Raw genomic sequence first — 22627 nt, 5'->3', positions numbered from 1 at the left:
GGATTAAAATATGAGCATCGGTTCATAACCAATTCAAAACACCTTTTTGAATTAACTCTTGAATAATCATGACAAGCCATACCAATAACATGTATACATATAATAATATCTAAAACCAAGTTTTATTTGAATCAAACACAATTATCACATAATCACGTATGCTATTCAAACCGACCTTTAAATATCATATATAGCTAGATTGGTCTAGAAACTGTAATTGGTGTCATATTTTAAACTCAACAATTGAAATTCTGGAAACACATGATTAAACATATTTAATCAAACACATATTCATATGACTGAATCATATTCAATAAATAAAACAATAACGCATGTTTCCTTTTAAATCCAAAACGATTTCAGACTAAAAGTTCAAAGACACGATCGTTCATACATATATCACATATATATAATTTAACGACAGAGCAACCGATTCACAACATGCTCTTATATTGAATCGAATTAATGATTTAATCGGAACCTAAGCTCTGATACCACTGAAGGGATTTAAGAGGGGTTTTTCAAAAATTTAATCCTCTTAGCGGAACAATCCCGATGAACGGATCTTGATTAAACCATTAATCACAAATCAAAGAACACAAAACCACAAGTTTATGTGTTTACCTCTTGAAGTGCAGAACCTTTGAAGTAGAAACTGTTTCTGATCACGAGCAAAGCAAAGTAGCGATGCATCTACTCAGTCCACACGAACAGACCTTCTCCGATGACCGGTGCTAGCCAATTCCACCAGAGATTCAGAGAGAATAAGGTTTAGAGAGCGGCGGCTAGGTTTCACTTTGTGAATTAGGTTAAGCTTACAAAACTTCATCACAAGGGTTCTATTTATAGAACCACTTGTGTGGTCATCAAACCAAGCACTTGCACCGTACCTTACGGTGGACCGTATTTCTCTATTTTCATAAATTAAATAATAAGTCATACTTAATTATTTAATTACTAATAAGTCCTACTTATTATTTTATAAATAAGTCTTACTTATTTATTTCTCTCATCTATCTGTTCTTTGTGTGTGACCCTATAGGTTCTCGTAACGTTGGCAATAATATTAAATCACATATTTAATATTATAAACAGTGAGCGGTATCTAGCAACACATCACTGCTACCCAAGTGACGAGAATGTCATGTGATCTGACGAAACCTTTCTATGATAACGATCTTATGTATAATTACCCCTTTGCCCTTATTTCTATATTGACCACAAGGCATAGATCGTGTCACCCTTGTATGGTTCAATATTTTATTTCTTGATCCCAGAATATACTAAACAACGAATAAGCTCAATATCTCATATTGACTTAGTTCGGCGTGGCCACGCATTTTATCAGTTATATTCTATCAAGAGGCCTACAGATATTGCTCCTGTTATGTAAGAGGGGCAAATTCCATCTAGGTCACTCATGTCCCTCAGCATGATTTGTAGAGTACCCATCAACCGACTTTATAGTCATCCTGTTACGGACAATGTTTGAACGGCAACTAAGTATTCTACTCCACATCTAGGGTCCATAGTGGTTTCAGGTCGAAGGGTGGTATACACCATTATCACTATGAGAATAACTTATGACACTTTTCATAACATACAATGTAGCATTCTCATGACGGGTCAATCCAATATAAATATTACTCCTAATATTTATATCTATGTGAAGACTTGATATCTCATATCCATGACTCGTGAGATGAAGTCATCGGTCTACTCACATAATAGTCTCTATGTTTTACTGTTATCCCACATCACAGTAAAACTTGACTATGGATACTTTAAGAATAGTGTCATTATGTTTAATGGAGTCTCACTATTAAGTCACACTTAATGTTCCATTAATTAGACTAGCTATTTTAGGGACTTTATTAGTTTCAAATAAACATAATAAAGAAATGCCTTATTATATATATATATTAAATATATAAATCAAAGTCATCATACAAAAGACGATTCTATCAAAATAGATTGGCTTTTAGGGCTTACTCCAACAAGAACTGTGAAACTTCAATCTCTTAAGAGAGACTATGAAAATGAAAGAATGAAGGAGAATGAGAGTTTGAATGAATACTTCAACAGACTCTCTGAATTGGTGAATCAAATGAAGTCACATGGAGATACAATAGATGATCGCAGAATTGTTGATAAAATTCTGATTAGTTTGACAGAAAAATTTGATCCTATGGTGGCTGTTATAGAAGAAACTAAGGACCTATCAACTATGTCAGTTCAAGGGTTGATGGGGTCTTTGAGATCTTATGAGCAAAGATTGTTACGACGTTCTGAAAAATCAGTTGAGAGTGCCTTTCAATCTAAACTCAACATTCAGCCCAACAATGGTGAAAATAAGCCTCCAACACAAAATAGAGGTGAGTCTTCTAGAGGTGGCAGATTTGGAAGAGGCCGAGGTAGAGGCAGAAACTCACGAGGTAGAGGAAGAGGTGCGAATGATGGAAGATGGCATGAAGGAGCATCAAATAAATGGTGCAACATTTGTAAAAGTAACACTCATGCAGAGAAGGATTGTTGGAACAAGGGCAAATCACAATGTTACAATTGCAAGAGATTCGGGCACATTCAAAAAGATTGTCGTTTTGGCAATCAGCAGCATGCTTCATTTGCAGAAGGAGAAAATGATGAAGGTAATTTATTCTTTGCTTGTCAAAAGGCATTTCAAGAAGATAAAAATGTGTGGTATTTGGACAGCGGTTGTAGCAATCATATGACCGGAAAGAAAGAAGCTTTTATCAACATTGATTCTTCATTTGGCTCAAAAGTTAAATTGGGCAATGGAGAACATGTTGAAGTAAAAGGCAAAGGCAGCATTGGAGTTACAACAAAGCAAGGAAGCAAAGTCATTCATGACACTCTTTATGTGCCGGAGTTAGATGAGAACTTGCTAAGCATTGGACAGCTTTTGGAGCATGGTTATTCTCTAAATTTTGAGAATCTAGAGTGCAGAATTTTTGATTCAAAGAGAAGAAATGTTGCTGTTGTAAAAATGACCAGCAATAGAAGTTTTCCACTTTCTCTTAATTACGAGAAAAATTTCAGCATGATGGCTAGAGAAGATAATGACTCTTGTTTGTGGCACAAAAGACTTGGGCACTTGAACTACAATAGTCTCAAGTTGCTTTATCAAAAGAAGATGGTGTATGGGCTGCCAATAATTGAAGAAAAATCTGGTGTGTGTGAAGGATGTATGCTTGGCAAACAACACCGCCAACCATTTCCAAAGGGAGGAGCATGGAGAGCTAAACAAGTGTTGGAACTTGTACACACAGATGTGTGTGGCCCTATGAATACTTTGTCCCATGCCAAAAATAGGTACTTTATCTTGTTTATTGATGATTTTACCCGCATGACATGGGTATATTTTATGAGACAAAAATCTGAAGTTTTTGGAATTTTTAAGAAGTTTAAAGCTTTTGTTGAGAAACAAAGTGGTAGGTTTATAAAAGTGTTGAGAAGTGACAGGGGGAAGGAGTACACCTCAAATGAATTTCACAAATTTTGTGAAGATGAAGGTGTTGAAAGACAGCTCACTGTTGGCTATACACCTCAGCAAAATGGTGTATCTGAAAGAAAGAATCAAACCGTGATGGAGATGACGAAGTCTATGCTGTTTGAGAAAGGATTACCTAAAACCTTTTGGCCCGAGGCTGTTAATACTGCTGTGTATTTGCTGAATAGATGTCCAACAAAGGCTGTATGGAATAAGACTCCATTTGAAGCTTGGAGTGGAAGAACACCTTCGGTGAACCACCTTAAAGTTTTTGGGTGTGTTTGCTATGCTCAAATTCCTAAACAAAAGAGGACAAAGCTGGAAGAAACAAGTGAAAAATGTGTCTTTATTGGCTATAGTTCCATGTCAAAGGGCTATAGACTTTACAACATGAAGACAAACAAAGTGATCATTAGCCGGGATGTTGTATTTGATGAGAATGCTTCTTGGAATTGGGAAGAAGACAAAACGGAGGAGAAAACAGTCCCTGCAATTTTATTACACCAAAATTCAGCTGCTGAAAATGAGCAACCAGCCCCATGTACACCAAGTTCTTCATCATCTCCAAGTTCACCAATTTCAAGTTCATCATCTCCGAGCTCAACTCCAATAAAATTGAAAGACTTGAGTGATATTTATGCAAGGTGCAACTATTGTGTTGTGGAACCAGAAAATTTTGATGAAGCAATCAAAGAAGATGTTTGGAGGAATGCGATGCATGAAGAAATAGATGCAATTGAGAAGAACAAAACATGGCAGCTAGTTGAAAAGCCAAATGACAAAGAAGCTATTGGAGTAAAGTGGGTGTACAAATTGAAACATAATCCTGATGGTTCAATCCAAAGAGCCAAGGCTAGATTAGTAGTCAAAGGCTATGCACAACAACCTGGAATTGATTATAGTGAGACTTTTGCTCCGGTTGCACGATTGGACACTGTAAGAACAATCATTGCGTTAGCAGCTCAAAAAGGTTGGAATTTGTACCAACTTGATGTGAAGTCAGCTTTCTTGAATGGAGAATTAAAGGAAGAGGTGTATGTGCAGCAACCTCAAGGCTTTGTGTCTAAAGGCCAAGAGGAAAAAGTTTACAGGTTGAAGAAAACTCTCTATGGGTTGAAACAAGCCCCTAGAGCGTGGTATAGTGAAATTGACAGCTACTTCGTTCAGCAAGGATTTCAAAGAAGTCAAAGTGAACCTACCTTGTATGTGAAACATCAAGGTAAAGATGATATCCTTCTTGTTGCCCTTTATGTTGATGATTTGGTGTATACTGGTAACAACAAGAAAATGGTTGAAAATTTTAAAATAGAGATGATGAAAAAATATGAGATGAGTGATCGTGGCTTGCTGCATCATTTTCTTGGCATTGAGGTTTACCAAGATGAGTATGGAGTTTTTATTTGTCAAAAGAGGTATGCTGAAAATATTTTGAAAAAGTTTGGCATGTATGGCTGCAAACCTGTTGATATTCCTTTAGTGGTGAATGAAAAATTAAAGAAGGAAGATGGTGGAAGATTAATAGATGCAAGCATGTATAGAAGTTTGATTGGAAGCTTGTTTTATCTTACAGCTTCAAGGCCTGATTTAATGTTTGCTGCTAGTTTACTCTCAAGATTCATGAGCAAACCAAGTCATTTACATCTTGGTGCAGCAAAAAGAGTTCTAAGGTATGTCATGGGAACCATGGAGTATGGAATCAGATTTGAGAAAAATTCTAAATTTGAAGCTAAAGGCTACTGTGATAGTGATTGGGCTGGAAGTGTTGATGATATGAAGAGCACTTCAGGTTATGTATTCAACCTTGGATCAGGTGTGATCTCTTGGTGCTCAAAGAAGCAAGATACTGTGGCGCAATCTTCAGCTGAAGCTGAGTATTTAGCAGCTGGTTTGGCTACACAACAATCACTTTGGTTGAGAAGAATATTGGAAGACATTGGAGAGAAGCAAGAGGGAAGTCTCCAGCTTCATTGTGACAACAAATCAGCTATTGCCATGGCAAAGAATCCTGTTTTTCATAGCCGGACCAGACACATTAACATAAAGCATCACTTCATTCGAAGTGTGATTGAAGAAGGAGATGTGCAGTTGATTTTCTGCAGTTCACAAGAGCAGCTTGCAGACATCTTTACTAAAGCACTACCAAGAGGAAGATTTCAGCAACTTAGAGAAGCAATGGGAGTTAAAGAGCAGCACATTAAGGGGGAGTATGTTAGTTAATGTGCTGATTTGATTTTATGTTAGTGGAATATGATAAAGTAGTGGAAATTATCTAATGTAAGTGAAGAGTTACATGAGTGAATTGTCATTGTTATTAGTGGAAGCACTTAGTGCTTAGTGGAGTGTTTAATCATTGATTAAGCACCTAGTAGTGGTGACTCTTTGATAGTTGTAACCATCACTACTCATGCTATATATATTCATGTGTATGAGATGCATTTTATATAAGGAAAATACATGAATATTCAGCCCCAAAAATACTATCATACTCTAAATTATGCAACAATATAGTTTATAATATATACCACCTCTAGAATACCACCGATAGTGATTACTATTTTGACATTCTGATAAATCTATGAGAAAATTCATTATCTGGTTTTTATAAGTAAATGATCTTTATAAGTTAATTTCATTCTTAAAATGAACTTGTTAGAATAAAATATTTTCAAGCAATATCTTGTTCATTAAGGGATTTGATGATAACAAACATTGAAACATAATAAAATGAACAATTTATCTAACCGTGCGATCAAGTTTGTAGGAATGAGAAACAAATATAAAAGATATAATTGGATATACTATGGAGATATATACCTCCAAAATTAAGAAAATGAGACTGTGTTACTATCATCTTAGAGTACAAAATCATAATGCATATTAATTTCATGAAATTAGAAAAACAAAAAATAATAATTATTGAATACAGTACAATAATTAAATTAAATGAAAACTCATAATATATATATTGCACTTTTATTTTACTAGCACAATAGGTCATTCTCCCATGTAGGGTATTTTTGTACTATCTTGGGTCTGTACAGGATCAACAACCTTTCTAACCCATTCACATTTTTTCTCAATGCACTTAATATCAAAATTCGGGTCCCAAGAATCTATACAATCGGCATCTGTTTCACATACCATAGGTGCTGTAATGAAAAAGGATAAAAAAAATTATGTTACTAAAACACGATAAAAGATCGTGTACAAACTACAAAGAATAATACAAGGAAATTTGAAAAGGTTAAATAAATGACTTACGATCATAAATATGGCCTTTGATCATAAATTTGGCTTCCACTGCACCACTAAATAAGAGACAAAATAGAATTATAGCATAAACAAACTTGCAAATTTTAGTCATATTTTTCTCTATTTGAATTTGAAAAATAGAATATGATTTGATTTATTTATAGCGTATAATTTTCATGCTCTTCTAAAATTAATTAAATACTCCCTCCGGTCCTTTTTATAAGGAACAATTTGAAAAAAAAATTTGGTCCTTTTTATAAGAAATAATCATTAAATTTATTCTTACAATTCCATTTTTACCCTTATTAAATTGTATCCATTCCAAAATTATGCATTAATTAGAGTGATATATTCCCTAAGGATAAATTAATACACCAAGGTTAGTTTTGGAATAGATTGTAAAATTTTAGAATTTTTATTAAGAAAGATAAGGTTTCTTGGTATGTGTGTTTTTTTCAAATTGTTCCTTATAATAAGGACCGGAGGGAGTAGTTTTTAGTGGTTATGAAGTTGTAAAAAGTCTTTCACAAAATTATAAATCATTATTAAATACTCCTTGTGTTGTGTTTGTTCGTTTAACGCACCTAATAGGTCACATTTGCCAATTATAAGAATTTTTTATTTTTAACTTTTTTTTTCCTTAAAAAAACTCTTTTTTTAATTACTTTTTAAACCTTTTATGATAGTAAAGGGACAAATTTATTTTTGGACTTTGGTAAAGTTATTTTTGTAGAATAATGCACTATTGGGTATTGGAATGAGACACGTGTTTATCCACATGTACTAGAAAAGAATGCGTATTTAATTTTGTAATTGCACATTTTTTTAAAGGATTTTTCTAACCTGTGCAATATTGCACATGCAGATAGAGACTAATTAATGCTTCATTTTTTATGATTTTTTTAAATTTGATTAATGCAGCATCTTCTCCCTCATCACTCCAACTGTAGCTTTATTTTCTCCCTCTCTCTTTTTTTCATTGCACAGTAAAAATTAAAACACGCTCTTCATATTCTTTCTCTGCAAATATCTTCATCGTGCTATTCCCTCTTCCTCTCATCGACGATCGATGTCATCATTCTCTTCCCACTTCCTCTTAACGTCGACGTGCTCTCTTCAATTTCAACCGTCTCCCTCAATCTTCAATTTCACTTTTTTTTTCTTTCACCCAAGCAATTTCACTGTAGCCTAAAAGATTGAGACCAGAAAAGTGTTTAACTCCTATAACTGACTTGAATTCTATTGACTCGTGGTGGAGAAAAGGAACCGTTGTCTTATGAAGTTGTTATTTCAATCTATCATTAACTTTTCTTTAACAAACGAATCAATAGGTAAACATTTATATAATAAGAACGAAAAATAAAAATAAAACAAGATTGGGGACTTTGGGCCATAATCCAATGTTAAAAGTGAAAAATAGAATGTTTATATGGAGATTGTTGGTTGAACTTGAATGTTAAATGAGCATTGAGCAAACCATTATTTTGGCGCTAAAAGTATAATTTGTTGTCACATTAATGATTAATCTTTAAATGTATAGAAATTGCAAATATTTTTTTGTGTTTTTTTATTGTTAATTTTATGGACTAAATTGACCAACAAAAAACATAATTTGAGAATCAAATTGATTATCTAAAATAAATATTCGCGGATGTAAAAGCAATTTTGATACACAAATGGGTCAACTAAAGACTAAAATAGTTGTTTGTTGAATGGTAAATCAATTACAACAAGGCATGTGCATGTGGGTTTACAATCATCCATCATCTTCAACAATGATCCCTTGTACCTTTTTCTTTGCCACCATGTGAAACTTTTCAGAATCCACTTACTTTGGTGCTATAGTGGTCGAGAATTGAAACCTTCAACTTTTGTTTGAAAATCATTGATGCCGTAGTACTGCTAAACACGCTTGTTCATGTTTCAATGTTATTATTCTTATTGCATATGGGGGTATGGCTTTGGTGGTGACCACATCCACATGATCAATTTCCTTATCTTTGTATCTACTACTTTCTTCATATATATACTAGCTACTTTTTTCCCAAATTTAACATACAAAGGTGAAAATAATAATAACATGAGATCTATTGAACTACAAGACTTATGATATGTAAATTAGGATTTAATTAATATATTAACAAGGTAAAGAAAAACTTCACATGTACACTTTTTTTTATTTAAAAAAAACAAACTCAATTGATATAATTAATCAAATAGTTGCTAATACAAAGAAGAATCGACTCGAATATGCAACGACTAGTTCTAAAATATGCCGCCATAGCTAAAGTATGAGCAATCATATTCGTTAACGCTTTATAAACTTGACCTCAAAATTGATAAAGCTTCAATAAAATGGATAAAGCTTCCTTACTAACATTAAACGACTACGGAAGCATATGTGACCACGACTACGGAAGCATATGTGACCACGAAATGAGGCTCCAATCTATTAATGTATGATAACAACACTAGATAAATAACACTCCAATGAATATTTGTGGATGGTCTTATCCACATGGAGGGCCCATCAAATGATTAACCCTAACATTCCGCTGTGTAAGCATTTTTGCACTTACTTTCAAGGTACACACTTTTCTTCGAATTAGCACATTTTCTCATCTAATTCATATATTGACTTAAACGTCGGAGTGCTAACATTATTGCACGTACCTTTTCCCCTATTAGTACTAGAAGTTCACACCAATCACCATCGAATGCATATATGACATATTCATGTTCATCACCGGAATATACTCATGTGAACGCTCAATTTCTTTTTTAATATATACTTAATAAGTGTGCCGGGTGTTTAGCATGACCAAAGAGAAAAATAGGTACTTTTCATTTGAACAAAGTAGTGGCCCCTGCCACATCAACTTGGTGAAGACGTGTCATGGGTTCTGGGAAAGTAGGGATATTAATTAAGCTCCATGCTTCCAATTCCATGTTGGTGAAATCATAAGATTGAGACTCTAAATCAGTTCACTCTTAATTAGTGTTTATTGCAAGCATATTAGAGACTACATCACGACATTGTCATAGGATGGTACACGTAATTGTCAGTTAATTAGTCATTATCGCCATGAGTGCACTCACTCATGTTGTATGCAGATCTAATATTCCTGTTATTGTTTAATGTAGCTTGTTTGACTTTTTTTTATAAGGTCTAGTCTCTCCCTTATACATTTTGTTTTTGTTTTATTTAACTACTCCCTCCGTTCTATTTTATAAGACATATTTTGACTAAATGCACTATCTATATATCTTATTTTGATCGTATTTTTCTAAAAGTATATAAATGTAAATATTATTATATAAGATATTGTTTGATTTGTTTCGATGAATATTTTCAAAATATCAAATTTCTATAATTTTTACTGATGGACAATTAAATATATTTGTAATCAAAATTATGTATTGACATACTGCAGTGATCAGTGAATTCTTATATTTTGGGACGGAGAGAATATATTTGAGCTATGTGCAGATGATAAGAGTGATTATGGATGTCAACTTGGTTGGAATGTTTAGTTACTCCTTTATGTCAGGATACTCTTGATTCAACTATAAAAAAAAAAATGAAAGACTAAAAGGACCAAAAAAAATTTATGGAGGGAGTAACTTTTTATTATGAGACTCCTTCGAAGAGTTGTCTTGTTTCATGGACATTTTAGAAAGTCTCTATAAATAATTTTGAGATCATTATAATTGTTACCAACTATTCACAAACTCCCGCTTTCATCCTTTGCCGTCACTAACATCGGCACTGCTCTTCCCTTTCTCTTGTGGATGCGATGGTAATTTTCTTTGTAATTTGATTACTATCAGGTTAAAGGCACAAACTTCAATTTTGCTTCAAGTCATTGCAATTTGCATTTCCCAAATCATTTCTTCTTCCTAATCAAGACACTAGTTGGAACCCAGAACACCAACTTCAAAAAATAAAATCAACAAAACCAAAATCCAAATACCATGACAACATCCCAAACAAAATTTGTGTTGTATGAGAATTTCATCGTAAGATTTGGTGAAGATTCTTATTGCTTACGATCAGTGACGGAGTCAGAAATTTTAGGTTGTGGGGGCGATAGAGTTAAACACAAAATAAAAAAATTTCATAATATGACACTTGAACAAAAGTAAAGACACATTTCCTCTTCTTCCGAGACAAAGTAAATGTTATATAGTGATTATTATTTTGTTATATATGAAAAAAAGAAGTTGGAATAAAACAACTTAATGGTAACAGTTTCTTTTGATTTAAAGAATACTCCCTCCGATTTTATATACAAGCAACTTTTCATTTTTTAGGTTCATTCAATAGATATAATCTATTAAATCAACATATCTATATAATAGACTGAATATATTATTTATTGAATGAACCTAAAAAATGAAAAAATGCTTATTTATGAGACCGAAAGAAATATATATAAATGATGAAAGAGTTTATGCTTATATTTTGAATTTCGAAAATGCTAACTAATGCCCCCATGACACTATAGTTAATGAAGTAAATATAGTAAAATATCTTAAAATTTGTGTAGTCAAATTCTTAAAAGTATAAAAGGTATTGTTTTCAATATAAATTTTACTTTTTAATTTTTTAACTAGTGCTCCAAGGAGACTTTTTCTAGTTAGCATAATCTTTAAATTTTAATCATTTATAATTTTATATGTTAGATATATAGGTGGTTGTAATAAGTTGAACTAGCTAGTATGAATGTTGCAAATTTCATAGTGTGTGCATATTTTTATTTTTTTTCCCCAAAAAGAGTGTGCATATGTTGGGTGGGAATATTGGCATATAGTATATACGCAGGGGCGGAGCCAGGATTTCAAATTTTGAGGGACCGTTAGTAATTAATGCATAATTTAAGAAAAAAAAATGTAAATTTTTCAAATGTGCAATATATTAATATATAAAAAAATACAAAAAAGAACATACAAATAATTACAATTTTCTCATATTTAAGTAAAATAGAATTAACACTATATCTATTATAGAAGGTACTAGGTAGCAAATTAAAAAAAAAAAACTTCATATCTAAGAGAAAATTCCTAAAAAAAAAGAGAAATAATAATGATCTCTTTAAAAAGAAACTTTCTCGATTAAAATTGATAAGGTTTAAGACTCTAAGATACTCCTTTTAACAAGAAAGAGGATGTTCATTGAAAATTATAAGATATAAATATTTAATATATTAGACAGTAAACTGTATAAAGGCATGCAGTATTTTTATAGAAGTGTTGGACATTATGTGTATAATTAGAGGGCTATATGTAAAAGTGTATATAAGTATATTAATATTGTTATTATTTTATTATGATATGATTGAAAAAGTCAAAGAAACTAACACTATGTTTCATAGCATGCATATACTAAAAGAAGTTTTAAAGAAACTTGGGGGGGACTGTGGCCACCGTGTGTCCCCCCTGTCCCTCCGCCACTGTATATGTATATACGTTGCAATTTCAAAAAACATTGTGCAGGCACATGCCCCCATACTGATGTATGTAGCTCTGTCCCTGCTTACGATAATGGGTTGCTATCTTGTATCGTATTGGGATATTGTTAAGAAAACCTCGTGGTGAAGCTGTCTTGTAGCGAGAATGCTAACATAGTGAAATCCTTTACAGAGTGTGAATGTACTGAACATACCATTTTGTTAGGATGGGGAACCAGCATAAATCTTGTGTCCTATTTCCTTTTCCTTCTCTCTTTATTTTTTGCGCATTGTTCATACACTCATGGTAAACTTTCCGAAAAAATAATAATAATTATCATTACATCTCTAAAATAATGTAAAAAAAACTTATTTTAACTTATTCACCCCTCTTAGATTGATTCTTAAATTTACATTTATATTTGATTGATGTATCAAAGTGTGTTCCAATAACATTTTCCAATAAATTATCATTTATCAATTTTTGTTTTTTAGGAAAATGCAAAAAACGAAAATTCAGTACTCCCTCCATCCTAAAATATAAGAGCTAGTTTGACTAATGCATGTATGCCAACACACAATTTTGATCACTAATATCTTTAAGGGTCATGCTAAACAGTGCCCGGAGCACTTGTTAAGCATACCTAAAAAGGAAATAAAAAATAAAATTTATATTGAAAAGACAACTTTTTATACTTTTGAGGTATTGAATACACACATTTCGAGACAGAATTTCTATTTTAACATGCTGAACTAGTGCCCCGGGGACATTGTTTAACATTTTCCTATCTGTAATTCTCTATTAGAAAAATTATAAAAACTTGATGTTTTGAAAATACTCATCAAAACAAATGAAACAAAATCTTATATGATAATATTTAAATCTAATATATTATTAAAAAAATTTAATCAAAGCAAAATAAATAAATAGTGTCATTTAGTCAAACTAAATTTTATAAAACGGTACAGAGGAAGTATTAATTAATTATCATTATCAATTGATTACAAACTTGTGTAAGTTGTCATAACAAAGGCCTCTCACCCTCCCTTCCTCTTTATTGAACCTCATCAAAGCCCATAGATAGTCGTAAAAATAAGCGAACCCCTCGACTACCTAATCACCCGTTCCTATCTCATTAAGCATTTCTACGGTTCTACCCTAATTTCCAATTATTTTTCTCTCAATTCTCTCTCTCTCCCATCCCTATAGCTTCCTCCCTTTTTCTTTAAGCTTAAAAGAGAAACAACAAAAAAAGATGAGGCCTTCCCCAAACTTTGCACACATGCAAATTCACCACCATCCACTTTTACACCACTTCCCTCATTCACCATTCACCACCCACAAAGCCTAAACTTTACTCAATCCAAATCCTACCATCTCTTTCAATCCATCCATTCATCCCCAACATTAAAAATAGAAAAACAAACCCCAATTTCCCCATTTTTCCTCAAACCCCAAAAATTCATCCTTTCCTCATACCCATTTTTTTCATCCAAAAAACCCCTTCCCCTCCCAAAAATCCTCCCTTTCTCCAAACCCATTCCTCAAAATCAAACCCCATAAACATAAACAAAAAACAACACCAAAAGAACAAAAAATAAGAAACATACGAACAAGAACATAGATAGTAGTAGTTTTCAATCTCCCCCCTTCAATGTGGCGACCGTGGGGAAAATCAACGGCTCGGATTCACAACAGATCATCATCACATTCTTCTTCATTCTCTTGTTCTTCCTTCAAAGACATTCAAAATCTTTGTGTTGAAGAACCTCCTCAACAACCTTTACCTTCCCCAAGAATACCAACCGTTTTTCACCGAGTCCGACTCACCAACTCGCTCGTCCGTACCTGGTCAACTAACCACAACCAACCCCACAAATTACCTCGCTCTTTATCCCAACCCGTAACCGAACCATTCTCCGAACTACAATCCGAACCAAAAACATCACCCAAACCAAAATCACCACCACCCGAACCAGAATCCGAACCATTACGCAATGTCACTCACGCGCCACCGGAACCTACGCCCATCCCTTCACTTCCACCGCCTATTTATTTTCCGGGAACAGAGCAGCGCGTGGTGATATACTTCACAAGCCTGCGCGTGGTTCGACCAATCTTCGAAGACTGCAAAAGCACACTCGCGATTCTTCGCGCTTTTCGCGTTCAACTTGACGAACGTGACGTGTCGATGGATTCGTCATTTTTGAACGAACTGCACCGAATAATGGGTCGAACAGGTTTAACATTGCCACGTGTTTTTATAGACGGGAAATATATTGGCGGTGGTGAAGAGATTAGATCAATGCATGAGGTTGGCGAGCTCAAGAAGATTCTAGAATGTTTGCCCGTAGTGGATCGAACTGAATGCCACGTGTGTGCGGGTCACAGGTTTGTTCTATGCAACGTGTGTAATGGTAGCAGGAAGGTTTATAATGATAAAGCTGGATTAAAAGTTTGTAATGCTTGCAATGAGAATGGTCTTCTTAGGTGCCCTTCTTGTTTTCCTCATGATTTTAACAATGAAATAAAAAATTAAGAATTAACTTCTTTTTTTTTTATTTGATTTTTAGTTAATTAGTTTTTGTAGTTTTTATTTTTTATTATTTGGGTGTAAGATTAGTAGATTATGTATAGGTCTAACAATGTAGTATGTGATTTTGAGTATCTTTGTCTACCTATGGAAATGGTTAATATTTTCAAGACCATATTAGCTAACTTGTTTTGCCTCTTAAATTTTAACCCTTTCACTTGTAATTTTTTTTTTTATATAAAAAATTTGTGTATATTTTAATATTTTGATGTTTTTTCAATTCATCTAGATTCTATGTACATTATTGGAGAAATATTTAGGCAGGAGACTTGTATGTGCAATTTTATATGCTATGGAGTACTTTTTAATAGTACTTCCTACAACCTCATATATAAGCAAAATAAGTTTTTTTCTAGATTCATTGAAAAAACAATGCATTTGGTCTATAAAGGTAGATTTTTTAGTTTCATCCAATGATCATCAATGTAGTGACTTTGTGAATAGGCATGGCAACAGAACCCGTACCCGCGGGTACCCGCCCGAACCCACCCCGAGTTTGACGGGGAAAAACCGATTTGACTGGGTTTGGGTTCGGGTTTGGGTTTTCCCCGATTTCAAAACATGGGGATGGGGCGGGTAACGGAGATATTGGTACCCACCCCGAACCCATCCCCGAACCCGCCCGTTTATATAAAATTACTATATTTTGAAATATTGGTTTGTACCGGTACTATTTTATGGTTTTGATAATTTTGGAATATCATTTCATTTGTATGTTTAATGCATTGAAATTTTGGTTTGTACTTTATTATTTAAAATTTTTTGTATTGTATGTATGTCAGCGTTTAGGAAAATTTTGGGTTCGGGTAAGGTTCAGCAGGGCGGGGCAAGGTTCGGGGATACCCGAACCCATTTGGGTATACCCGAACCCATTTGGGACGGGGATTGGGTTCAATTTTTCATCCCCGTCGGGTAATGGGCGGGGAACGGGTATTTATCAATGATTCGGGTATGGGGAACGGGGAAGGTAAAATCCGTACCCGCGGGTACCCATTGCCATGCCTATTTGTGAATGCTGAAAACCTACTACCATTCAGAATTTGAATTGGTGTCTTGTAGTGACTTCAGAGTGATTTGAGTCGTTGAATCTATTATAATCAGGGGTGGATCTTTAGTGTGGCTTGTAGGAGCTACATATATAATTTTTATTTATTTTCCAAATTTTAATCTACAACGTTTAATTTCAGTTGTAAAGTCTACAACACTTTGATTGTGTAAATTAGTGGTTCCCTGACTTGGGGAATCTAGGTCCTTGTAGAGTGGGTTGGAAGGTTCAATCTGGTGGAAATTGGTATAGAAACTACATTTATTTTCCCTTTTTTTAATGACAATTTGTTTTAATTAAATAAATGAGCTGTATGTATAAAGTGGTGATAAAATGTTATAGCTGTAAGCAAATGTCTAAGAAATGGCACAAATGTCCAAACCCAAGACAGTTGTGTGCCTGTGCTTTGAGACACAAGAAGGCAATTTTCATTCAGATATGTTTGTGTTAAAATTTTATAGATAATAATAGTATTTAGTATTTGTAAAAAAATAAAAAAAGTATACAGTATATTTATATTTTGTAAAATTTTGAATCATGTAGTCCAATTTTTATCAAAAATGTTTTTAAATTGTGGTCGCCGTTGTTATTATCTTTCATGTGATGTGGTCGAAATTGTGGTTCCAATATTAGGGTTATAAAGATTTTGAAAACCTTAATATTATGGCCACAATTGCGCATGTATTATTGACGATTTTTAACTTATAGTAGTTATTTTGATTTTGAGATTGTTGTGATTCATCGTCTATATTCGCTAGCAGCATTTTTCTTTCTTGTGTTTTAGTTAACACTTGTTTTGTGGAGATGTTAGATTGAAACCTTCCAACCATAGGAATCATTTCTAGTATTTGGTTCACAAATTTTTATTAAAAAACTTATTTAAAATGATTGATACCTAATTAAAACCTTCCAACTATCATATTATTATTGACAAATTAATGTGAAAGCATAACTTCAATATAGGATATATACTTTTCTAAATGGAAGTAGTACATACCAATCATATATAAGAGCAATAATAATGGTACCTAATGGAACCCAATGATCCAATTGATTGATGAATAAAACATGTTCCCTCCTTTCTCTTTCAAATATAGTAATATTTTGTCATTTTCCATTTGGAGGAGTGAAGAGGACAATTCATTACCTTTTTTTCACTTACCGTCGTCCATAGAAAAAAAAAACTTTGGAATGAAGATAAATAAAGTGTATATCTTGTACACAACGCATAATTTTCATTATAATTGGACTTTGTCATGAAAGAAATAATTAGCCTTCTATTAAAAAAAAAAGAAATAATTAGTCATTCAACTGAGTGATTGACATGTTCGGTTGGCTTATCATTATTATTAATTTTTTTTTTTTGAAGAATTTATTATTGCTTCATCTATAATATGTAATAAGCCAGACTTATTTGTCTTTCTCTCTCCTCTCCTCATTCAACCTCATTCCTCACATTTAATATTGACCATAAATGACTTAATTACAATAAACAATTTTCAAAACTGCTAAACATACGACCTTATCACACAAATCAAAATCATTAAATGAAATTTACTCAGATTTATTTCAGATTTAAGTGTGATTTTTAAAACCCACACCACAACGCCTGACTCCTTGCACTGTCACGGCGACGTCGTCGTTCTCATGCCGCTACACCTTCTCCTCACATTGCAGGTTGCTCATCACTGTGTGATTTAGGGACGGGTCAATTTACCTTCATGATGGAGCATCGTCCTCACGTGCTTGGCCCTCCTCTGTCTACCGCCGTACGCTTCAACCTCTGTCAGCAACAAGTAGGTTTTTTTGAGTTTTGAATCTCCTAGGTTGCTGAAAAAAAATTGATATCTTTGTTTCCAAAACAATTTTCAATATCTGATTATTATTATTATTATTATTATTATTATTATTATTATTATTATTATTATTATTATTATTATTATTATTATTATGTATTTCTCTTTTTAATTCAAATCAGTTCATACCCATTCCCCTTTCGATCAGGTTACCCCCTTCTTTTTTATTTTATTTGTAGCTATTGTTTCCAATTTCTGCTAAGGTAAATAAACATGAATGCTCTGCATAATTATCCTTTGAGACCCATTTAATCAGGAAAAATATTACGATGTCGTGTCCAATGCTACACAGGCATGTTACTTTTCCCTTCTTTATTTTCTTTTTCAAGTTTTATTAGCATCAAAATATGTAAAGTTTTTTTTTTTTTAATATTGATTTGAAGTTTAATGATTGGAATTTGAAATATCATATGCAGTTGTTAGAGAGTTTTATTCAAGTTAGGAGTTTTCTTTTCATTATTGGGTTCATCATAGTTCTTACAAATGATTTTTTTTTTAATGTTATTTTAGTTTTTTGTCTTATCTTTTGAACCCAAATGGTGTGGTGTTATTTATAGGTTTACGCCACATGTTGAACTTACTTTATTAATGACCAGAATTAACAGAACTTACAGAAAGGTTACATGTGGAAGATATACATTTTTAATCTACTTATGTAGGCTGTGTCAATTAAAAATCATATATAACTGTTCTTTTCTCACAATCTGAAATGATGTTTTATCACATTCACATTTAGAAGCTTATCATGATCTACCTGTTGAGATTAATAGTCTATAGTTTAATATATTGGTTTTAATTTTCTCTAATGCAATCTCTCGCATTATTTCTACGGTGAAAGTTGTGTTAGTATTAGAACTTAAATTTCAGGATTTTTATTAATATTAATTCATGTGGCAATGTGCCGTGGTAGATGAAGGAACTAGACAACACGTAGTGGTCTTAAAATATTGGTTGGCCAACACTGATGTATGGAAGAGCTACAGAAGAAGGGGAATGCAAAGATGGCAAGGAGTAAGGACATTCTCATTCTGAACTTATGTTTTAATTTTCTTTCTTTGAATTATTGTGTCGTGTTTTTTGCGGTAGATTTATTGTGCAAAGATAGTAAGGACAATCTTATTCTTAATTTGGTTTTTTTTTCTTTGAATTATTTTGTGCTTTTTGTTATTGATTCATGGGAGGGATCAATTGACTCCAAGAGTAACTCAATAGAATTACTCCCAATCTTCACCCTCTGTTTGATTTAAATCTTACGGTTTTAAAGTTTGTTTTGATTACTTATCATGTGACTGTGTTATAGGTCTCCAGAAACTCAAATGAATTTATCCATAAACACCATATTTGTCCTCAAATCGTCGTAGTCTTCAAATTGCAACGCTGTACTCCTCTTCACGCATCACAGAATCGTCGTTCAATCTCACATCGTCCCCTTCTCTCATGGTTGATCGCCTTGCTCTGTCTTCAATCTCAGATTGTTGCAATCTCAAAGTGTCTTTGCCCTCACTCTGCCAGACGATACAAACAAAATAGGTGACCATGTTTTCTTTTTTATTTTGATATTGCGATTGCTCTATGATTAATTTGTTTATTTATAAAGCATGAAATCATATGATTCTTGCCTTTGGGTCCTGATTTTGTTTACATTTTGCTATCATAATTGCTCTGTATTTTCGTTTTTGTGAAGTATGAAAGAAAATCGATTCTTGCCTTTGTTCTGATTTTTTTATTCTTTTATTTGTTTGTATGGAATATCGATGATGTTTCAAGATAGTCTCATGTTGAATATTCGAGCACTGGAGTTAAGCTTTTCGTTGTAAGAGGCGGTTTAACATTACAGTAAATTGAAGAAAATAATTAACTGTGTTTCAATCTTTTATTTTTTGCATTATAAATTATTTTGGCCTATGAAATTCAACAATTTATGGAAGAACATTGGTTGATTTCATGCATACTAACAGTTATTTGGTAATTTGCTTAGAGATGATTATATATGTATCGACAAACGTATGTAGCTTATGCCTATATATACGTAATATGTGTACCTGACTTAAAAATGGAACAAAGATGCAGAATATAGATGTAATCGGTTAATGTTAGCATGTTTCTTTAGTCTTTCTACTACTGTGTTTAAGTGTCTAAGCTCAATTCTCATTCCACTTATTTTTACTGCATTCAGTTTATAACAAATAGTTTCTCCTTTTCTCACTATTAGTTATACTCTTTAGATGTATTCTTTAAATTTCCTCTTCTTTTATTGTTTGCTAATTACTTTTTTTTGCTCCAATTTTTCATTCTACAGTAGGCAGAGAACAACAATTTGACGGTCATCGCTTTTGCAAACCAATGTCTGAGGATAAACATGGCAGTCGTTGCTTTTGCAGCTTCACAAATTCACGATTCAGAATACCGGTAGTCATTCAATCAATATGGGAAGCTCAAATTTAATATTGTATGTCTTCATTTCCCTTCCATCTTGCCCTTTCTAATTTTAATCATAAAATATGTCAACGATGCATTTGATTTTATTTGCACTTTACTTTTCCAATATCTGTGAAGGTACATAGTAAAGAATGGGCTGCCTGCTGCTTTAAAATCCTCTTCTGAAACATAGATTATGTCGCATGCTGCAGGCAGGTTTGTTTTCTCATTCCTTCTTTTATTGAAGGTCGGATTCTGTCTTAATTTTCCTACTTATGAGTGTGGTCAGTAATAATCTCATATGCCATAAATGATGAACCCTATCCTATCACAATTAGCTCAGATATCTACAGTTAGCTCATATATCTACAATTGAATTTTTACTTGCACATGCAAAATTAGATGAGGAAACATATTTCTTTTACTTTTGTTAAACTTTGATATATTAAGGTGAAGTTTTATTGAAAATAAACTAAATATGCTTTTATTTGGAATGTGCAAGCATATGGCACACTCTAACTCAGGTGGAATTAGGCCTTTCAAACTACAGTTTGCATGATCAAGATGAGTTAGATTTATAAGCTTACAAAAATGAAGTGGAACCCCATCATCAAACTCATTGTAATATCCTAAAAAAAGTGACATTATTCAGTTACTTGAAAATTATTTGATGTTGTTGGTTAATTATTTGGCTCTAATCAATTAGATAAAAGATGCTTATTTATGACTAGATTACTTTTTTTTTGGAATCTATAAGCAGAATCACACCAACACCACTGCTCATCCCCAAAAAGAGAGTTTTTCCAATTCATCGTCCAACTAAACTTCAGTATTTCCAATTGTGTTCATCTCCATCGTCTAATGTTTTGCTTTTGAAATTGGATAAGATTTAGTTTTTATTCCTTTTAAATTATTCCTTAGGAATCATTTGTCAGTTATTATTCCTTTAGGAATCATTGAGCGGTACTCAACTATTACATTTCTTTAGGAATCATTTGTCATTTTTAATTCCTTTCTTTCGGTGAACATTACACCCTTACAGTGTAATTAAGGGTACAAAGAAGGAAGAAACTAGATGTGCACAAATGAAAATCTTTTATGATGGAGAAGTGATTGTGCTTGATGATATTTCAGATGAAAAAGCCAAGGACATCATGGTCTTTTCTACCAACAACTATGCTGCTTTTATTTGGATGTATGATATTTTAGAGGATATGCTTGATTTGAATCATATGTCTTTATGGTTTTATTTTGTGTGTTTTGCATTCATGACTTTTGTTTTCATATATTCAAATTTACCAATGACTAGGAAAGCTTCACTTCATCGGTTCTTGGAGAAAAGGAAGAATAGGTAAGCCATATCTCTCAATCAATTGATGAAAATCTTAATGTATTTGATTGTTTGATCTTTGTCAATAAAATTCATTTATTTAAAATAAAAAAACTCAAATCTCAAGACATTTAGAAATAAAGTCTAGAATCTTGATGGACTTTTTAGTAAAGATCAATGATATAAACACTAACACGAATTCAGACAGCGGACACGGATTCTACTAGAAGTGTTAGTGCTACATAGATTAAGATAAGTCGGTTTTGTAGGATTGAATTTGATATAGAACCTATGGTGACATAAGAGCTTATCCTATATTCATCGGGGTTTGTGAAGTTGGGTTAGTCTCAAACCTAAGTAGAGTGATAGATTATAACAGTCTCAAGCTATATATGACTGTGTTTCTACAGAATTGTTGCCAGGGCACCATATCAAACAACTTATCCAGCAACAGCCATTAATAAGACAATTGATAAATCCATGGCATGGCTCTCCCTTACACCATAATCACAACAACACAAATCTGACGTTATCTCCTCCTCGGTGATATTTTAACTGATTTTGTTTTGTTGGACAGACTCCAACATTTTACGGGCTTCTCTGCTACCCTTTTGTTGTTTCTCTATGACTGGATCAATTAGATCATGTGTATTTATTTATTTTTGTAAGAATGAGTCCTGTGCTAAAAAATATCTATACATATTTGTGAATGTTGTGGCGCGTCCTTATTAGTATCATATTTAAGAGTGTATTTCTGATTAACCCCAAAAACAATGTATTTATAGTTATTTACATTCATTATATGTGAGTGTGTCTCTATTTAGTATTATTGTTATAGTAAATGTCCTCAATATCATTTTTCTCATATTAGTTCCTTCATCAACATGAGTTTTATATTTTCGATCTCATAACTAGGATTGTAAATGATTCGACTTAAGAATGAATATCAAACCGAATTGAACCATTTTTAAAGACAAAACTATTCAGTGTGACTTATTAAGCATTTTTTTTATTCGATAATTATGAAAATTTTAATATTAAAATGTTTATTTTTGTAGTGTCATTTTTACCCGTGCTTGGCACGGGTCCGGATACTAGTTATAAAAGTATTGAATAAAATTATTGAATTTCAAGCCAACTCATTTATTGAACATGGATTTGTTAATGTAGA

At 32.8% G+C, this 22627-nt stretch overlaps 1 protein-coding gene and 3 long non-coding RNA genes across 4 annotated transcripts; 3 read left to right on the top strand and 1 right to left on the bottom strand.

Annotated features, from left to right (window-relative positions):
* Positions 1–6445: 6445 nt before the first annotated feature.
* LOC123924372 lies at positions 6446–6958 on the bottom strand. The gene is made up of 2 exons (XR_006814676.1): positions 6773–6958; positions 6446–6660 (listed from the first exon to the last, which is right to left on the bottom strand). It is a non-coding gene; the product is annotated as an uncharacterized LOC123924372 (long non-coding RNA).
* Positions 6959–13276: 6318 nt separating this feature from the next.
* On the top strand, positions 13277–14922 carry LOC123921788. Its single transcript, XM_045974465.1, has one exon. The coding sequence runs from the start codon at positions 13869–13871 to the stop codon at positions 14751–14753; it is 885 nt and encodes a 294-aa protein (XP_045830421.1). The 5' UTR covers positions 13277–13868; the 3' UTR covers positions 14754–14922.
* A 4124-nt stretch (positions 14923–19046) lies between these two features.
* LOC123923798 lies at positions 19047–20528 on the top strand. The gene is made up of 3 exons (XR_006814495.1): positions 19047–19238; positions 20008–20157; positions 20265–20528. It is a non-coding gene; the product is annotated as an uncharacterized LOC123923798 (long non-coding RNA).
* Positions 20529–21154: 626 nt separating this feature from the next.
* Positions 21155–21909, top strand: LOC123923797. Its single transcript, XR_006814494.1, has 3 exons — positions 21155–21321; positions 21436–21477; positions 21879–21909. It is a non-coding gene; the product is annotated as an uncharacterized LOC123923797 (long non-coding RNA).
* The last annotated feature ends 718 nt before the right edge of the window (positions 21910–22627 follow it).

Source organism: Trifolium pratense, linkage group LG4 (assembly GCF_020283565.1).
Source record: "Trifolium pratense cultivar HEN17-A07 linkage group LG4, ARS_RC_1.1, whole genome shotgun sequence".
NCBI lineage: Eukaryota > Viridiplantae > Streptophyta > Magnoliopsida > Fabales > Fabaceae > Trifolium > Trifolium pratense.
The sequence above is the reverse complement of the archived record's forward strand: the minus strand, read 5'-3'. Positions and strand labels throughout refer to the sequence as shown.

Coding starts and splice junctions, on each gene's coding strand:
- LOC123921788 (XM_045974465.1), top strand. CDS start 13,869: ATGTGGCGACCGTGGGGAAAATCAACGGCTCGGATTCACAACAGATCA.